Source organism: Oreochromis niloticus, linkage group LG16, assembly GCF_001858045.2.
Source record: "Oreochromis niloticus isolate F11D_XX linkage group LG16, O_niloticus_UMD_NMBU, whole genome shotgun sequence".
Taxonomy (NCBI): Eukaryota; Metazoa; Chordata; class Actinopteri; order Cichliformes; family Cichlidae; genus Oreochromis; species Oreochromis niloticus.
The window spans coordinates 3,173,044-3,187,076 of record NC_031987.2 but is presented as its reverse complement, the minus strand read 5'-3'; the positions used below and the strand labels follow the sequence as shown (position 1 = coordinate 3,187,076).

The 14,033-nt window shown below is 38.9% G+C and overlaps 1 protein-coding gene across 2 annotated transcripts in view; it reads right to left on the bottom strand.

Annotated features, from left to right (window-relative positions):
- The window catches only part of pth2ra (parathyroid hormone 2 receptor a), a 70,197-nt gene that overhangs the window by 31,513 nt on the left and 24,651 nt on the right, over positions 1-14,033 (bottom strand). For both annotated transcript variants that reach the window (XM_025903969.1, XM_019353437.2), the window contains exons 7-9: positions 11,109-11,262; positions 3,874-3,934; positions 1,723-1,789 (exon numbers count right to left, since the gene is read on the bottom strand). In XM_025903969.1, the coding sequence (XP_025759754.1) occupies positions 1,723-1,789; positions 3,874-3,934; positions 11,109-11,262 (282 nt within the window). The remainder of the gene's footprint in view (positions 1-1,722; positions 1,790-3,873; positions 3,935-11,108; positions 11,263-14,033) is intronic.

Genomic DNA, 14,033 nt, shown 5'->3' with positions numbered 1-14,033 from the left:
TAAGTTTGTATTCTGATTTTGTATTCATCATTTTCTTTGTTTTTCCAGCCCTCCGATACCTCTCTGTGTTTCCGTCATATTTTCTGTTGTTAGTCAGCTTTGTCTTTGTTTACATTGTTCTGTCAATTTCATGTGTTTTAGTCTCAGTCTTAGTTTTAGTTTGGTTTTTTTGTGATAGTCTCTTGTCCTGTGTGTGTTGTGTTCAGTTTGCTTCCCTTGTGCTCGTTAACTGATTCGGTTCACCTGAGCCTTGTTGTCCCCAGCTGTGTCTCTTTCCCTGATTACCTCGTGTCTATTTAAGTCCTCAGTTTCTCTCTGTTCTTTATCATGTCATTGTCCCTCCCTCCTCGATTGTGCCCAGTTTGTTCTGTTACAAAATAAGTTCTAGTTTTTGGTTTAGGCTGCGTTTCTTATTGTTTTATGTTTTGTTTCCCGAGCTGCAGCAATAAAGCTGTTTTAAGTTCTGTTAAACCCGTCTGTCCTCTCTGCCTACCACACAACCAGCACACGACATTGCATGCACTTTATACCATATGAATGCAATGTAGTAAAGGTAGTGAATAGCTTTTCCAGCCTGAGACCAATTTTCTGTGAACAACTGGTAAAAGAACAAATCCTTCTGAGTGAACTCTATTTAAATTCCATAGGTGGTGTTTGGCTTCCCGACACTCGAGAGGAATAAGTGTGGAAATTGTAAGCAAAAACAAGTTAGCATGGTCAAAAAGAAATTGCTGTACACCTTCAGCCTGTTTTCCTTTTGTGGTTGGTGAGCGTGCCTGCGCATGTGTGCTCCTTCAGATTTATTCCTTAGATTCAACATGTTTCAGATCCAACATATCTCCCATCAGCCACCACCACCTCCGTCTGTCCAATAACAAACACACACCACTAAAAGTTAAGTGCAAGTGTGAAACCACAACATAAACAGTCAGAGTCACAAGTCAGAGCTGCATGATTGTTAAATATGAAGCACAGAGAAGGTGGTAGAGTGAAGGCCGCGTGGTGGATCCACCAATCAGGTCACAGGTTAAGTTCTTGATGTGCCACAACGGTGTGTTTGATATTATTCATGTGTGAATGGTGAAACTGGCTCGTGAAAGCACTTCACAGTGGTCAATAAACCTGAACTTAAAAAAGTATTGCAACATCATGCAGTCTATTTACTATTTTTCATACTCCTGCACACTGAAGCCTCTAGAGAGAATAAAACGCCGGTTGCAGTATGAGGTATTTTTAGATTGCTCCCTGACAAATTTTCAATCAAATCTTTATTTATTTCTGATCTGTGAGGGATACTGAGCGGCACACTCCTGGTGAACTGGTTACGAGCAAGATCTTGACTTGAGGGAACAGATTCTGAAAGATTTAGTTAATATTTATAATATTTTTTCTCTTATGTTACAAAACTGCTAATTTTATTGGCTCTAATTGGAGAATGGCATCTTGTAGTAACAGCATAAAAAGCATTGTAAAATCATAACTCGTGTTTAATAACTTTAGATAAGCAAATATTAGAAATTAAGAGGTTATTGAAAGAAAACTCTGCTGTTTTAGATGACAGTCATATAGAATGAGCCATCGACGCTTCAAACCTTTCAGGTTACAAGCAAGAAATTCAAAAGCCTGAAGTGAAATTAGAGAGGACTGCCCCTTTTTACAAAAGTGTATTCTTGTGAATTTTCAAGCTGCATTCATAGGCAGTAACAAATACAGCACTCTTACCCCAATCGCTGTCAGGATGGGAACCTGGTAGATCCATTTGATGTTTCCAGCGCTTAACTCCCAGCACCTGCAGGTGACGCAGAGGAAGGAAGACGATTCTCAGTGAGAGAGGCAGAAGCAAAAGGTGATGGTGTTATTCAGAAAAGCAGACTGAGTAGAGAAGTGGAACTCTGAGATACTCTAACCCTCGAGATTAGCAGTGACGGTGTGATGATCCTAGTGTTTCCGTTATTTTGGGTCTGAATGTCCTGTGACAATAACTGAATTTGAGATTCTTTTGGAGGTTTTTATGTGTTTTAAGTTTTCATTTTCTGGATTTCAGATGGCACTGATTTATTTTCTGTGCCATCTTTGAGTTTTTGTTTCCTTTTAGTTAAAGTAGGGATGAATTTCAATTATTCTTTGTCTTTGTTTCGTATAACAGTAGCCTGAGGTGCCTCAGTGCTATTGCATCTGTTCCTCTCTTTAAGTATTCACGTCCTCGTCCTCTATTGTTCCTGTTTTCATGTTTCGTGCGTCCTTCAGGTTACGTTGGTTGGTTTTACTTCCTGTCTGTCTTCCCCTGGCTGTTCTAACCTGTTCCGACCTGTCTCTTGTTGTCTAATCAGCCCTTTGTGTATAAATAGTCCTGTCTCCTCTTTGTGCTTTGTCGAAGCATCTGTTTCCCTGTGTGGTGCTCACAGTGGTCTCCTGTGAGTTTTCTTGGTTTCTAGACTTTATTTATGGCCTAAATGCAGGTTTCTGTTATTTAACTCTGCCTCTGGTTTCCTACATTTGGGTCCAAAGCTCTACACTCAATGCTTTTAGACACACAGAGCAAATAAAAAGGTGTATGAATAAAGTCAGAAACATTCAAAGTGTGACCTACTTTAGATACTGCTAAAGAAGAACAGCAAAGGAAAATTGGATTTTTTCCATTTAACTTTTTAATACATTTTAAATTCAAAGGAACATGTTTGGGGGTTTTTTTTCATTTGATTATAAATGTTAAAATTTACTCTCTTTTTTTTAATCTGGGGGTGTTTTTTATTATTTCAGGTTTAATTTAAATTAAACCTGAACTTAAATTTCTAATTTAAGTCATGTCATTTAAATATTTTGATTAAGGATTTTAAAATGACTGTGTGGGTCCTTGCCAAAACGTCAGCTTGTATTTCTTGCAGTAGTTTGTGGTGAATATTGTCATGTTGCACAAACCAGTATATTGACCGACTGCCTGCATTCGTTATTCCCTTTTTGACTTATAATTCCTGTGGTGTCTCATGTTTAACTCTAACAACTCTTTTCATTATCCAGATTTTGCCTTGTGTACTTCAAACATTGGCAACATCTGAAGGTGCTTGATTTGGTATCAAGCACACCAAATCAAGGATTCTTTGCATATCAAATCCTGTATTTCACTGATTCAAATGTCACCACAATTAAGCAGCGATTACAACGACCCGCCTTGTGCCTCTCTTCTTATTCATTTTGAAGTTTATTTTTTCCAAACATTTTTTGGCAGATGTTTTTATGACCCTGTGAGGTCTTAGTTATCAGTGGAGATGGGCCCAATGCTTACACAATCCCTGTGGTATCACAATATGTCCTAATAGTGTTTATGCGGGCGTTTCAAGAAGACAGAAGTCTGTCAGACCTGCAGTAAAATGAAAAATGTTTGTCAGACATGTCTGCTGGACCTGGAGTATGGTTTGCCTATCCAAGTCCGAGACACTGGACTCTCCGTTAAAGATGAGGTTCCTCGGTCAGATGACACTGGTGCCTACTGGTGGCACCAGTGTCCGGCAGCCTCGCCTCTGTCAGTGCGCCCCAGGGCAGCTGTGGCTACAACGTAGCTTGCCATCACCAGTGTGTGAATGTGTGCGTGAATGGGTGAATGACTGGATATGTAAAGCGCTTTGGGGTCCTTAGGGACCAGAAAAGCGCTATATAAATACAGGCCATTTACCATTTATATCATTTTCTTAAAGACTTTGAAATCAGAGGACAAAGACAATAATCTTTCTGACTGGCTATTATCTACATTTTGAACACAGAAGACAGTTTTTACACTTCTCCAAAACACAGGGTTAGGCCTTGGTGGGAGGGCTGGAGGACGTCTTACACCTCACAGGGTTAATCTCGTGAGAGTCGGAGTCCTCTCTCTCTTACCTTGCATCTGCCACTGTTGCCCTGACGATCGCCCACATGGCCACAAAAATAGCTGGAACACCTGAAATTAGACATAATGCAAAATGAGATGTTTTGCAGGTGATGTCATATGTGCTGTTTACCTGATTTATTTCCCAGACTGCACTTCACATTGTTTGTCGCTGTATCTCTGACACATCACATAAGGAGAACCAAGCTGAGGAGATCGTCACAATTTAAAAGCAGCCTGTTTGCTTTATTGACAAAAGTGTAAAACAGTTATTTTAAAATAATATTCAGTCACAACAGAGTGGATCCTGGTGACAGGTGTTGTAAAAGTTCACATTACTCAAAGGTCACAAAGTAGGAGAAATAAAACCCGACACAGGCATGTTAGCTAATGCAGGCATTGCACACAGAGCATGACATGAATGTAAACATCGGAGTAATCCCACAGGCTGATGACATACAGACACACTTAATTACACATTCATACTTCATGGTATAGCGCCCTCCTGCCCAGCAGCTATGATGCATGTCGAGTCTCACGTTCGCTCCTCAGAGCAGCACATTCAGCCTCCTGTCTGGAGTCATTATTCGGTCTCTAAAGAGCTTTTGTGTGTTTTCTTAGGGCCATTATGTGTTGCACTTAACTGTACACAATCAAACATACAGGGACTTCCTAAAGAAACTTCCAACTGCATCGTTACTTTGTTCAAACTGTGTGGGTTGTTATTGATTTCCCTTCCACTCCACAGTTTCTAAACCATTTAAAAACACTTTGGTTAAATGTACCAGTGTAAAAACAAGAGTAAATGCATTAACTATTCGACTAAGATTTGGTACCTTTGGGGAGTATATGCTTTAAACCTAAACTTTAGAGTGGTTTTATAGATTAAGTTACACTCCACATTCTAATTCCCAGAGTGTTAAAATCAGTTGTTTAGTCATAAATCCACAAGGACTCCTTCGACTTCAGTGACTACAAGGTTTAAAGTTTCAGAAAACTTTGAATTTTCTCATCTACTCTTCATGGTCTTCATGGCCTGAATCGTTCCTCTGATATCCCTGATGTTGACCTTGCTGCTCTGACCCCTCACCTGAAGAGCTCGATTACCAATCTTGGGTTAAAAATCGACTCTGCACTTACTTTTGATGGCCACGTGAATGGGGTGGTGAAATCATCATTGTATCAACTCAGGCGTCTGTAGAAGGTCAAACCTTTTCTTTCAAGGCGTGATTTGGAGACTGTTATCCACACTTTTATAACCTCACGCTTGGGTTATTGCAACTCCCTTTTAATAGGGGTTGGACTGGGCACTCTGACATGCCTGCAACCAGTACAGAATGCTGCGGCACGGTTTTTATCTGGTAGAAGGAAATTTGAGCACATTACTCCGGTTCTGGCCTCCCTGCACTGGCTTCCAATTGAATTTAGGATTCATTTTAAAGTTCTTTTATTGGTTTTTAAATCCTTAAATGGTCTGGCACCTGCATATTTGTCTGATTTGCTGAATGTCCCCACTCGTTTGCTCCGGTCAGCTGAGCAGTCGTTGCTCTCAGTCCCCAAATCACGGCTCAAACTGAGAGGAGACCAAGTGTTCTCTATCGTGGCTCCAAAGCTTTGGAATAATCTTCCTCTTCACATTAGGCAATCGATATCAGTGCTGGTTTTTAAATCCAGATTGAAAACGCATTTTTATTCCCTGGCTTTTGACTCAGTGGTTAACTGACTTGTATTTACTTATATTTTATTGTTTTTGCTATGCTTATTATTTTATCGTATTTATTATTATTATTATTATCATTATTGTATTTCTTGTATTTCTATTGTTCAGCACTTTAAAAACACACAAGGATGACCAAAGTGCTATATAAATAAACGATGATGATGATGATGATGATGACATTACTGGAACCATGGCCCCTCTTCACAGTAGTGTTCTTGTGCGTCTGAATGGGTGCTACTTCAAAATCACTCCCTTTACATGTGTTTGCAGTCTGCAGTTTCACTACTGTCCTCAAACTTGTTTCAGTCCTGCATGTTGACTATCATCGTTAGAGCCCGAGCACTAAAAGTCCAAATGCTCTATTGTATCTGCTCTGTTTACTAATTCATCAAATGAATTAGCTTTATGGAGGCCTTAACATGCAACAGCTAAATCACAGAATTTAGCATACACATCAGGTCTGGTAAACATAATTTCCTTAGGGATTAATAAAGTATTCTGATTCCGATTCTGGGAAAAAAAATTACATGTTTATCGTTTTGGGGTTTTCAAAATGCTTCTAGAAGCGCCACCTTTGCAGGCTATAAATGAGTATTATGGACACACAGTTTGAGGTACATGAATGAAATTTGGTACATATGTGTAACATGCGAAGACGGACAACAAAGTCTATGGCCTCATATTGAACTGAAAATGGCTTTTTCGAACTCTGACTCTGACTGAACTTCAGTCAGTTTAAACTACAGACTTGGGCGATATTAAATTGCTGAACTTACATTACACGCACATTGTCTAATCTCGACCCAACTTTTCAGGTATGATAAGGATTTATCTTTTATTTACATGCAGTGATTTATACTTTTATGTACTTCTCCTCCCAGGTTGACTGAATCCATCTCAAAAGTGGTCAGAATCAATATCAGATAGTGATGATGCTTCAGTGTGAAACTGTAAGCAAAAAAATAGTGCGTTGATATAAGAGTCTCAAATTTGGCAGCCTGGCAGCAAAAAAATCTCTTGGAGCCATATCCCAAAGCCAACAGGAAGTCAGCCATACTGAATTTAAGAATTTATTGCTTTGTACTTTAACAAACTCCTCCTAAACATTTCATCAGATCAACATGAACAATGGCAATCTGACAAAGTGCAAACTGAACTCCTTGGTGATATTAAATTGCGAAGATTTTGAGTTTTCATGAAAGGTCATGGTGGCATGACAAATTTCAATGATTCATCACAGGACGCACCTTGTCCAGTCTGTCCCTAACATCACGTGCTGGATGGGAGACATCATAATATTAGGTCACACAGTAGGTAATAATCATCATTTAATCTACGTGAAATTTAAATTGTTTGTTCCACGCATGATATACATCAGTGTGATATACGTTAGACAACTGACAAACAGTGGGCACAGAAGGTGTGCAGTAAGTAAGTGACGCAGCAGCCAATTAGCTTCCTAAACTGAAAACAGCCACATGGCCGTGTGAGTCTAGTCACCCGCAGCATGCCCGAGACGTAGCTCAGCTCGAGCTCAGCACGGGTCGGCTGAAGCTGGCCTGGACGTGTGGCAGGGTGCGAGGGCCCTCTCGTCGCTGTTTGCAGCTTTAATTGGTCATTAAAACTGAGTCTCCATGTATGTCTGATTCTGAATTTTTAGCAAGTTTCAATTAAAGAGTCCAGTTTCCAACCCAGAAAGCAATGAACTGGGTCAGAAATGCAATCAGCAGCATACTTGTCCTGTTTCTTCCCACATTCAGAGTTTTCCACTGTGAATTAAGCCGAACGCTATCCCCGATGCCTGAGAAAGCACATGTGGAGTAAAAGATTTGAACTGGGGCTTCTGCCATCAACCCACAGTGCTGTCATTCTGCACACAGAAAACAGGGACTTTATTTTTTCTGATGGTCTGCAACTTTATGCACTTTCACAAAGTGAAAAAGGTGCTGAATGATTGCTGTGCTTACAGACTGGCAGAGATCCAGTGAACATCACAGAGGCACCTGTGCAATTTGACAAAATGGGACTTCCAGTGAGCCACTAAAAAAAAAAAACAGCCAGACTTGAAGCCATTTGAACATGACCTTAAAGGACCCCTCTGATTCATTAGATAAGCCTCAGGGTTCCCAAACCTACCCAGGACTCCGGTGCCTAAAGCTAACCAGAGTGAATGCAAATGTAAAAAGCCAATGTTGCTTTGCTGCTCAACAGCTTGCCACTGCATCAAGGCACCAACATCAAACGTGTGACAGAATTGCACTTCTTGATGCTGTGGGATGATAATATTTTGAATTACTCCACCAAAGACCATAACTATCTGAGAGACACAGATACTAGCAAATATACTCTGAGGCAGGAAAGGAAACAACCCACACTGTCACTGCGTGAGAAGCTAAGGTGACAATGTGAGACCCACTTTTACAAAAAGAGAAATTAAATGTGACAGAACTATTTTTTCTTCCTCTGACATCATTAGCAGCAGCATTTAGAATGCACATATTCTATTGCCACTGCCACTTAACTCATTAAGCAACTCCTCAAATCTGTCACACACTCTAAATTGTATTTGGATGCATGTGGAATTACTGATGGTGTCTCCTGTTCATCCGGCTTCACAAACAGACACGATAAGATTGTGACTGTCATTGGCTGAGATCAGCTCTTCATAAAGGAAATCATCACTATAAACTCCTTCTCTAAATGTGGCAGCTTCAGTATTGTTAGTATAATTAATCACTGGAACTTTAATCGGGTGATAAGCGGTCCCCGTCCTTCAGTATGTATATTCTGCGGACTAGACATTTGAAATGAATTCTGTATCTTATCTGCAGCTCCAAAGAGAAAATGAAGAAAGAGAGAGAGGTTGGCGGAGCTTAAAGGGAGTGTGAGAGCAGAGAAGAGAGCAGGGATGTAATCATGATCTTGTGTTAGTCACAGAGTTTCTTCACTGGGAAAGCTAATGGTTTAAAGATATTTTGCAGCGAGCGCTTGATGGTAACTGCAGATGGAAACAAAACACTGGGTTGTGACAGGAACCGTTGGGCTTTCATCTAAAACATGACAAATTTAAAATGTGCTAAAAGTCTGTGTTTAAGGCAACTTTACCAATAAGACGAGTTAAAAATGGTTGATAGTGAACTCTAACAGATATATCTGCAAAGTGTTTTTCCCTGCTGGGAAATGCTTCCCCCTCTTATCTCTCGCTGGCGTCATGCTGTCAAGCCAAAGCAGCTCAAAAATGTGTGCTGAAAAAATAATTAGTTTCTTAGTGTTAAAAGAAGGCAGGGAGTGGCTGCATCATTATGTGGAGAAACGGTTTGAATCATAAATGTATCACATGTGAGGTAAAGCTGGTTATGGGCAAAACGGTAGTTTGTTGTCTTTATGAATCCATGTGATCATTCACAGGAGGGATGCAGACAAACACGAGCCAAAGAATGACCGGAAAATATGCAAATATACAAATCGGCTTAAGAAAATGCATCATATGCTCTTTACATTCCTCAGTCATAACAACCTAATATACAAAACATCATTTTTAAAGGTATTATATAGTATATGGGTGGAATTTGCAGTAACTTTTTGAGAACGTTTTAACATGTCTGTAAAGAAAATTTCAGTTAATGAATCAGCTTAAACCTTTGGGGCTACCTATTTATTTTACAGAAATAGTGCATAAATGATTCAAAAAGCAAATGAAAGCTCATAATTTTTTTTAAATAAATCTCTGATTTAAAATATGTTTAAAATAATAAAGTTTGAGTAGGAACTTTAACAAACATTTGGAAAATAATGGATGAACAGTTCAAGCAAAAATGTACAAAGAAGCAGAACTTCAAATTTATAAATATTTAGCTACATGATTATATGGAGATTATATAAAAATTCACAGAAGCTTTACTAGTTCATGGATAAACAACTGAAAAAGCAAACAGAGATGTAAACATACAGACGTGAAAATGAAAGCCTATATTTATCTTTTTAGGAGCACAGAGTTCTGTAAAGAGATCAGTAGACTCCGTGCTGATAAATGATAGAAGCGCCTTTAGCAGCAGTAACAGAAGTATTCATTTTCTGTATGATTTTATTGTTCTCTCACATTGTTGGAGGAATTCTGGCCTGCTCTACTTTGCATCCCTGCTTCAGTTCATTGATGTTTATCGCTCTCTGGTGCTTTCACAGCATTTCAAACAGGTTTATGTCTGAACTTTTGACTGAACTGCTGCAGCACCTTCTTTCTTTATTTCAGCTGGGCCAAGCCGTATTTTAGAATATTTTTTTATATGGAGGAGTTTATGGTTGACCCAGTGACTACAAGGTGCCTATGTTCACCACTCTGGCTGTAAAGCACAGTGCTAGAACATCAGTACAAACACCTCAAACTCTGGCCACCAGACCAAAGAGGAGAAGACATTGTTTCAGAAGTCTTGTGGTTTGCTCAGATGAGGTTTTGCAAACCTAAGATGTGCTGCGATGTTCTTTTTAGAAAGAAAATATTTTTCTCCTGCCAATCCTTCCAAACAAGCCATACTTGCCACACTTCGTTTTCTGATTATACTGACACGAACTTTGACATTTCATATGCTAACCGATGCCTGTGGAGCCTGAGATGTAGATCTTTGCAGACAGTTTGCTGCGACGCCCACTCCTGGGAAGAATACTGGTCTGAAGCATTCAGCTGAGTATTAAGACAAACTGCCAAACTTCTACTTTTGCAGAGGCGCGCACACTTGCAAGTAATCAATTAAGTGCATCTGATTAGCAGCACCTGGCTGCTGCACAACCTCATAATTCCTATGGAAGCAGTAATGGTGCACGTAGTTTTCACAGGACTGCATAGAGTCCTTTGATCACATTGGAACTTTCAACGCGGTTTTGATGGAGGAGTCAATAAAAGGTCTATTATTATTTTATTACAGCTGATGTAGTCCACAATTAGTGATTTAAAGTAAATACAAGTAAAGAAAACCAGAGGAGATGGAGAAGTAAAGTGAATGCTCTTTTGCTCTTTGCTTACATGTTCATGCGGCTTCAAAGAAAGAAACAAAAAATCTGTTGTGGGGAAAAAAACCCTTTCATCTACTTTTCTTAACAATGTCACACACTCCTTTGCAAGGACAGAACAAAAACTTGAACAAAAACACAACAAATCTGTTCTGTTTCAGAAGAAACAACATAATTTTATTCCAAAAGTCTTTTTTGCTCCTTTTGATGTGATGAATTACACAACTGCCATCAAAACAACAATAAACTGCAGATATAAAATTTGCTTCTGTTAATCACTCACTTAACTCTGCTCGAAAGGTCTGGAAATTCCCCTACACAGCAAGCATAAACTATATTAATGAGTCTGTTCTCTGAAGCATTTCGGAAAACATTAAGCGCTGTTTTACACATTGTGTCTTATTGTAGGTGCAATGAAGCCATAAACTTAAAAGTTTGACTCCATTACCTAAATCAGAACTGATGCTTTAGTCACGCTTTATCATAACTGCGTCATGAGTAATGTAATCTTTTAGTGCTTACCCCATCCAATGAGTATCAAACCCCAGAGGTATTTGGAATCTGATCGGAAGGCCATGAAGATGAGACTGTGGAGGTAAAGGCCTTCTACCAGAATCCAGTAGTAATTGGTAGCCAGAAAGTAGATGAAGAGCAGCACAGTCACCTTGCAGCCAATCTGAAAGCATTAACAGTTTTATCAGATCCTATTTGAAACTAGTATTATGCAGCTTATTATGCAGTTATTTTGCGTGTCTGTGTGTTGACACACGTGATGATCACAGTACTTCAAAGTATTCAAACACCACAGGTGATCATAAGAGAGGAAATGATCTCATTATAATCAGAAGCAGCTTGCTGTATAAATTGGCACAAAGATGGGTACATATGTTATTAACTCCAACATAAACACAGACTAAACAGGATTCTGCTAAGTGCGTCATTATTTGTGTATGATTCCAAGATTAATGACATGTACAGGCCACGCCCACTAAATTTTATACTGTGAAGGTTTTCAGATGTAAACTGGATTGTTTTATTTGTCATATTTCATCTCTGAAAATTAAAATCGTATGATAAACATCTCTTAAACTCACTACTGAGTTGCTACAGTAGAACGACCGTAAAATATATAGATAAAAGTAGTGGGACTGAAAGCACCTGAATTTAAAGATTAAGAAATATGGCCACAAACTTTTTATTACAAGACTATTTAAATGCAAAAAGTTTAACTTACAAGGTTTTTTAAGTTAACGAAAGTGTGGGGAAAAATAGATGAATGACATCTCAAAAAAAAGAGACAAAAAGAGACAAAAATAACCAAAATAACTCGTATTATTGTATTCTAGACACCCAGTTTAACTCTAAGTATTAAAACATTTTTAAACTGTGGAAAATCGATATCGAAGTGTGCAAACCCAGTCCTAAAACTGAAAAAAAATTAATTTCCTTGAAAACAAATCTTTAAAATTAAAAATTAATGCAACACATATATAATAACCCTGGTAATTTGTGCACAACAAATTAAATATCCAAAAGTTGATTCTGTTCGTCTGGACGTTTTCAGTGGGAGAAACGTTTCGCCACTCATCCAGGTGACTTCTTCAGTCTGAAGGCAGGTGTCCAACCTTATGAACAGTACATTTGCATAATGACTGAAACCAGCCCACCGAAGGAACAATGGGCTGTGAGGTCACTTCCTTCATCATAATTATGCAAATTGTCATGACCACTGATCAATGGCCATGAGTACCAATCACATTAGTCCAGCCTGTGCATTCACTCGGGGACCAAACAACTCCTAGGTGTGCCACATATATGATTTGTTTACCTTCACTGTGTGGAGAAGAGTTTGACACTAGAAGTCTGCTCTCACATTCAGTGGGGAAACCTTCTCACAGGGAAGAGTCACACACTGAATTAATGTTTAAAGGAAAAAGCAGGAAAGGACTGCATTGCAGGAGAAGTCGCACTTAAAACGTTACTGCCTCTTATTTTCAGTCTGGGATGTGAAAATAGGACATTTTCTGTGGAAGTGTCCTGCCAAAGGTGAGAATGATGTGTTTCCACCCATTTCCATATATACACAATCTCGCAGAACTCATGCCGGTAGACTCTTCATTATACATCGCAGGCAGTATGTGATGGTATAGGTTGTGGCTCCGACTGTCTCAGACTCAAAGACTGAGTCAAGCCTCGGGGTATTCAAGCTATTATCCCAGTTTCCTGGGGCAAATATGCTACAGCTACAGGTAAGTGGACTCCAAACTAAAGGTTTCACCTTGAAACATGTTGCTCATCAATGAATATTCATTGTATTTCCTTCTGCAAATTTAAATAAGTCTATTTTCTTACCACAGTATCGTATTTAATCATTTAAATCAACAAGCTTGTGAGGGTGGAATTGCACCTCTGAATAATATGAATACATTTAAATAACCAAATGAGCTGGTACAGTAAGTGCAAACAGAATAATTAATACTAACAATGCTGCTTACAAGACTCTAAGCTTGTTTGCTACAGCAAGACAAATGAAATTTAAATACCAAATACAAGGGGTCTGTAACTGGGATAATAATGTAGTCTAAAACTGGTGACTTACACAAATTAAATACACACAAATGTAAGAAAACCCAGAATAAACAAAAAAGTCTAAAGTGAATGCCCTTTCTCGTTGCTTACGTGTTCACGTGGCTTCAAAGAAAGGAAGAAAAAAAATTGGGACAAAAACCTTTCATCTGCTCACTTTAACAATGTCTCATCTTTCTTTTCAAGGACAGGAAAAAACCTGCAACACAGCCAGCAGTTCTGTTTCACATCATCATGTTATCAGTACACATAAACACCCAAGTCACCTGTTATTAACATCATAATTAGGACTAATAGAGCTGTTTACAACATTCAAATTAACCTACGAGGGCTCAAGCAAAATAAATAAATGGACAAATAAATAGAATTTAAGTGCAGTGTAGTGTAAAATTGTTAACCCATCCTCTGAATGTCACACAGGTTAAATGCATCTCCAGTACCGTCAAACCATTAGAAGTTTTGGCGTCACTGTCTACGTCAAGCTGCTCGGGGTTATAACTGAATTAGACTCAATGCATTTTATTAGACATTTCTCGTATTGGTAGAAAATCCTCTAAATTCATCCAATCGTTGTGTTCACTGTGTCCTGTTCCGCTTCCTCATATTCAGATCCACATATCCTGCGACATACAGTTCATGCTTATTTTGTGGGGATTTTTCATTAATGTTTTTGTTGTCATGGTGTCTGCCTGTGCTCTGTGTCGTGTTTTATTTTGAAAGTGTCTCGTTCTGCTTCCTTTGTCTCATTGGCTCAGTCTCAGCATCAACCCAGTAATCAAAAAAAAACGAAACCCTCGCTGACTTCAGTGACGTCACCTGATTGGTCAGCAGCAGAGCTTCGATGTCAACACGCTTAAAGAC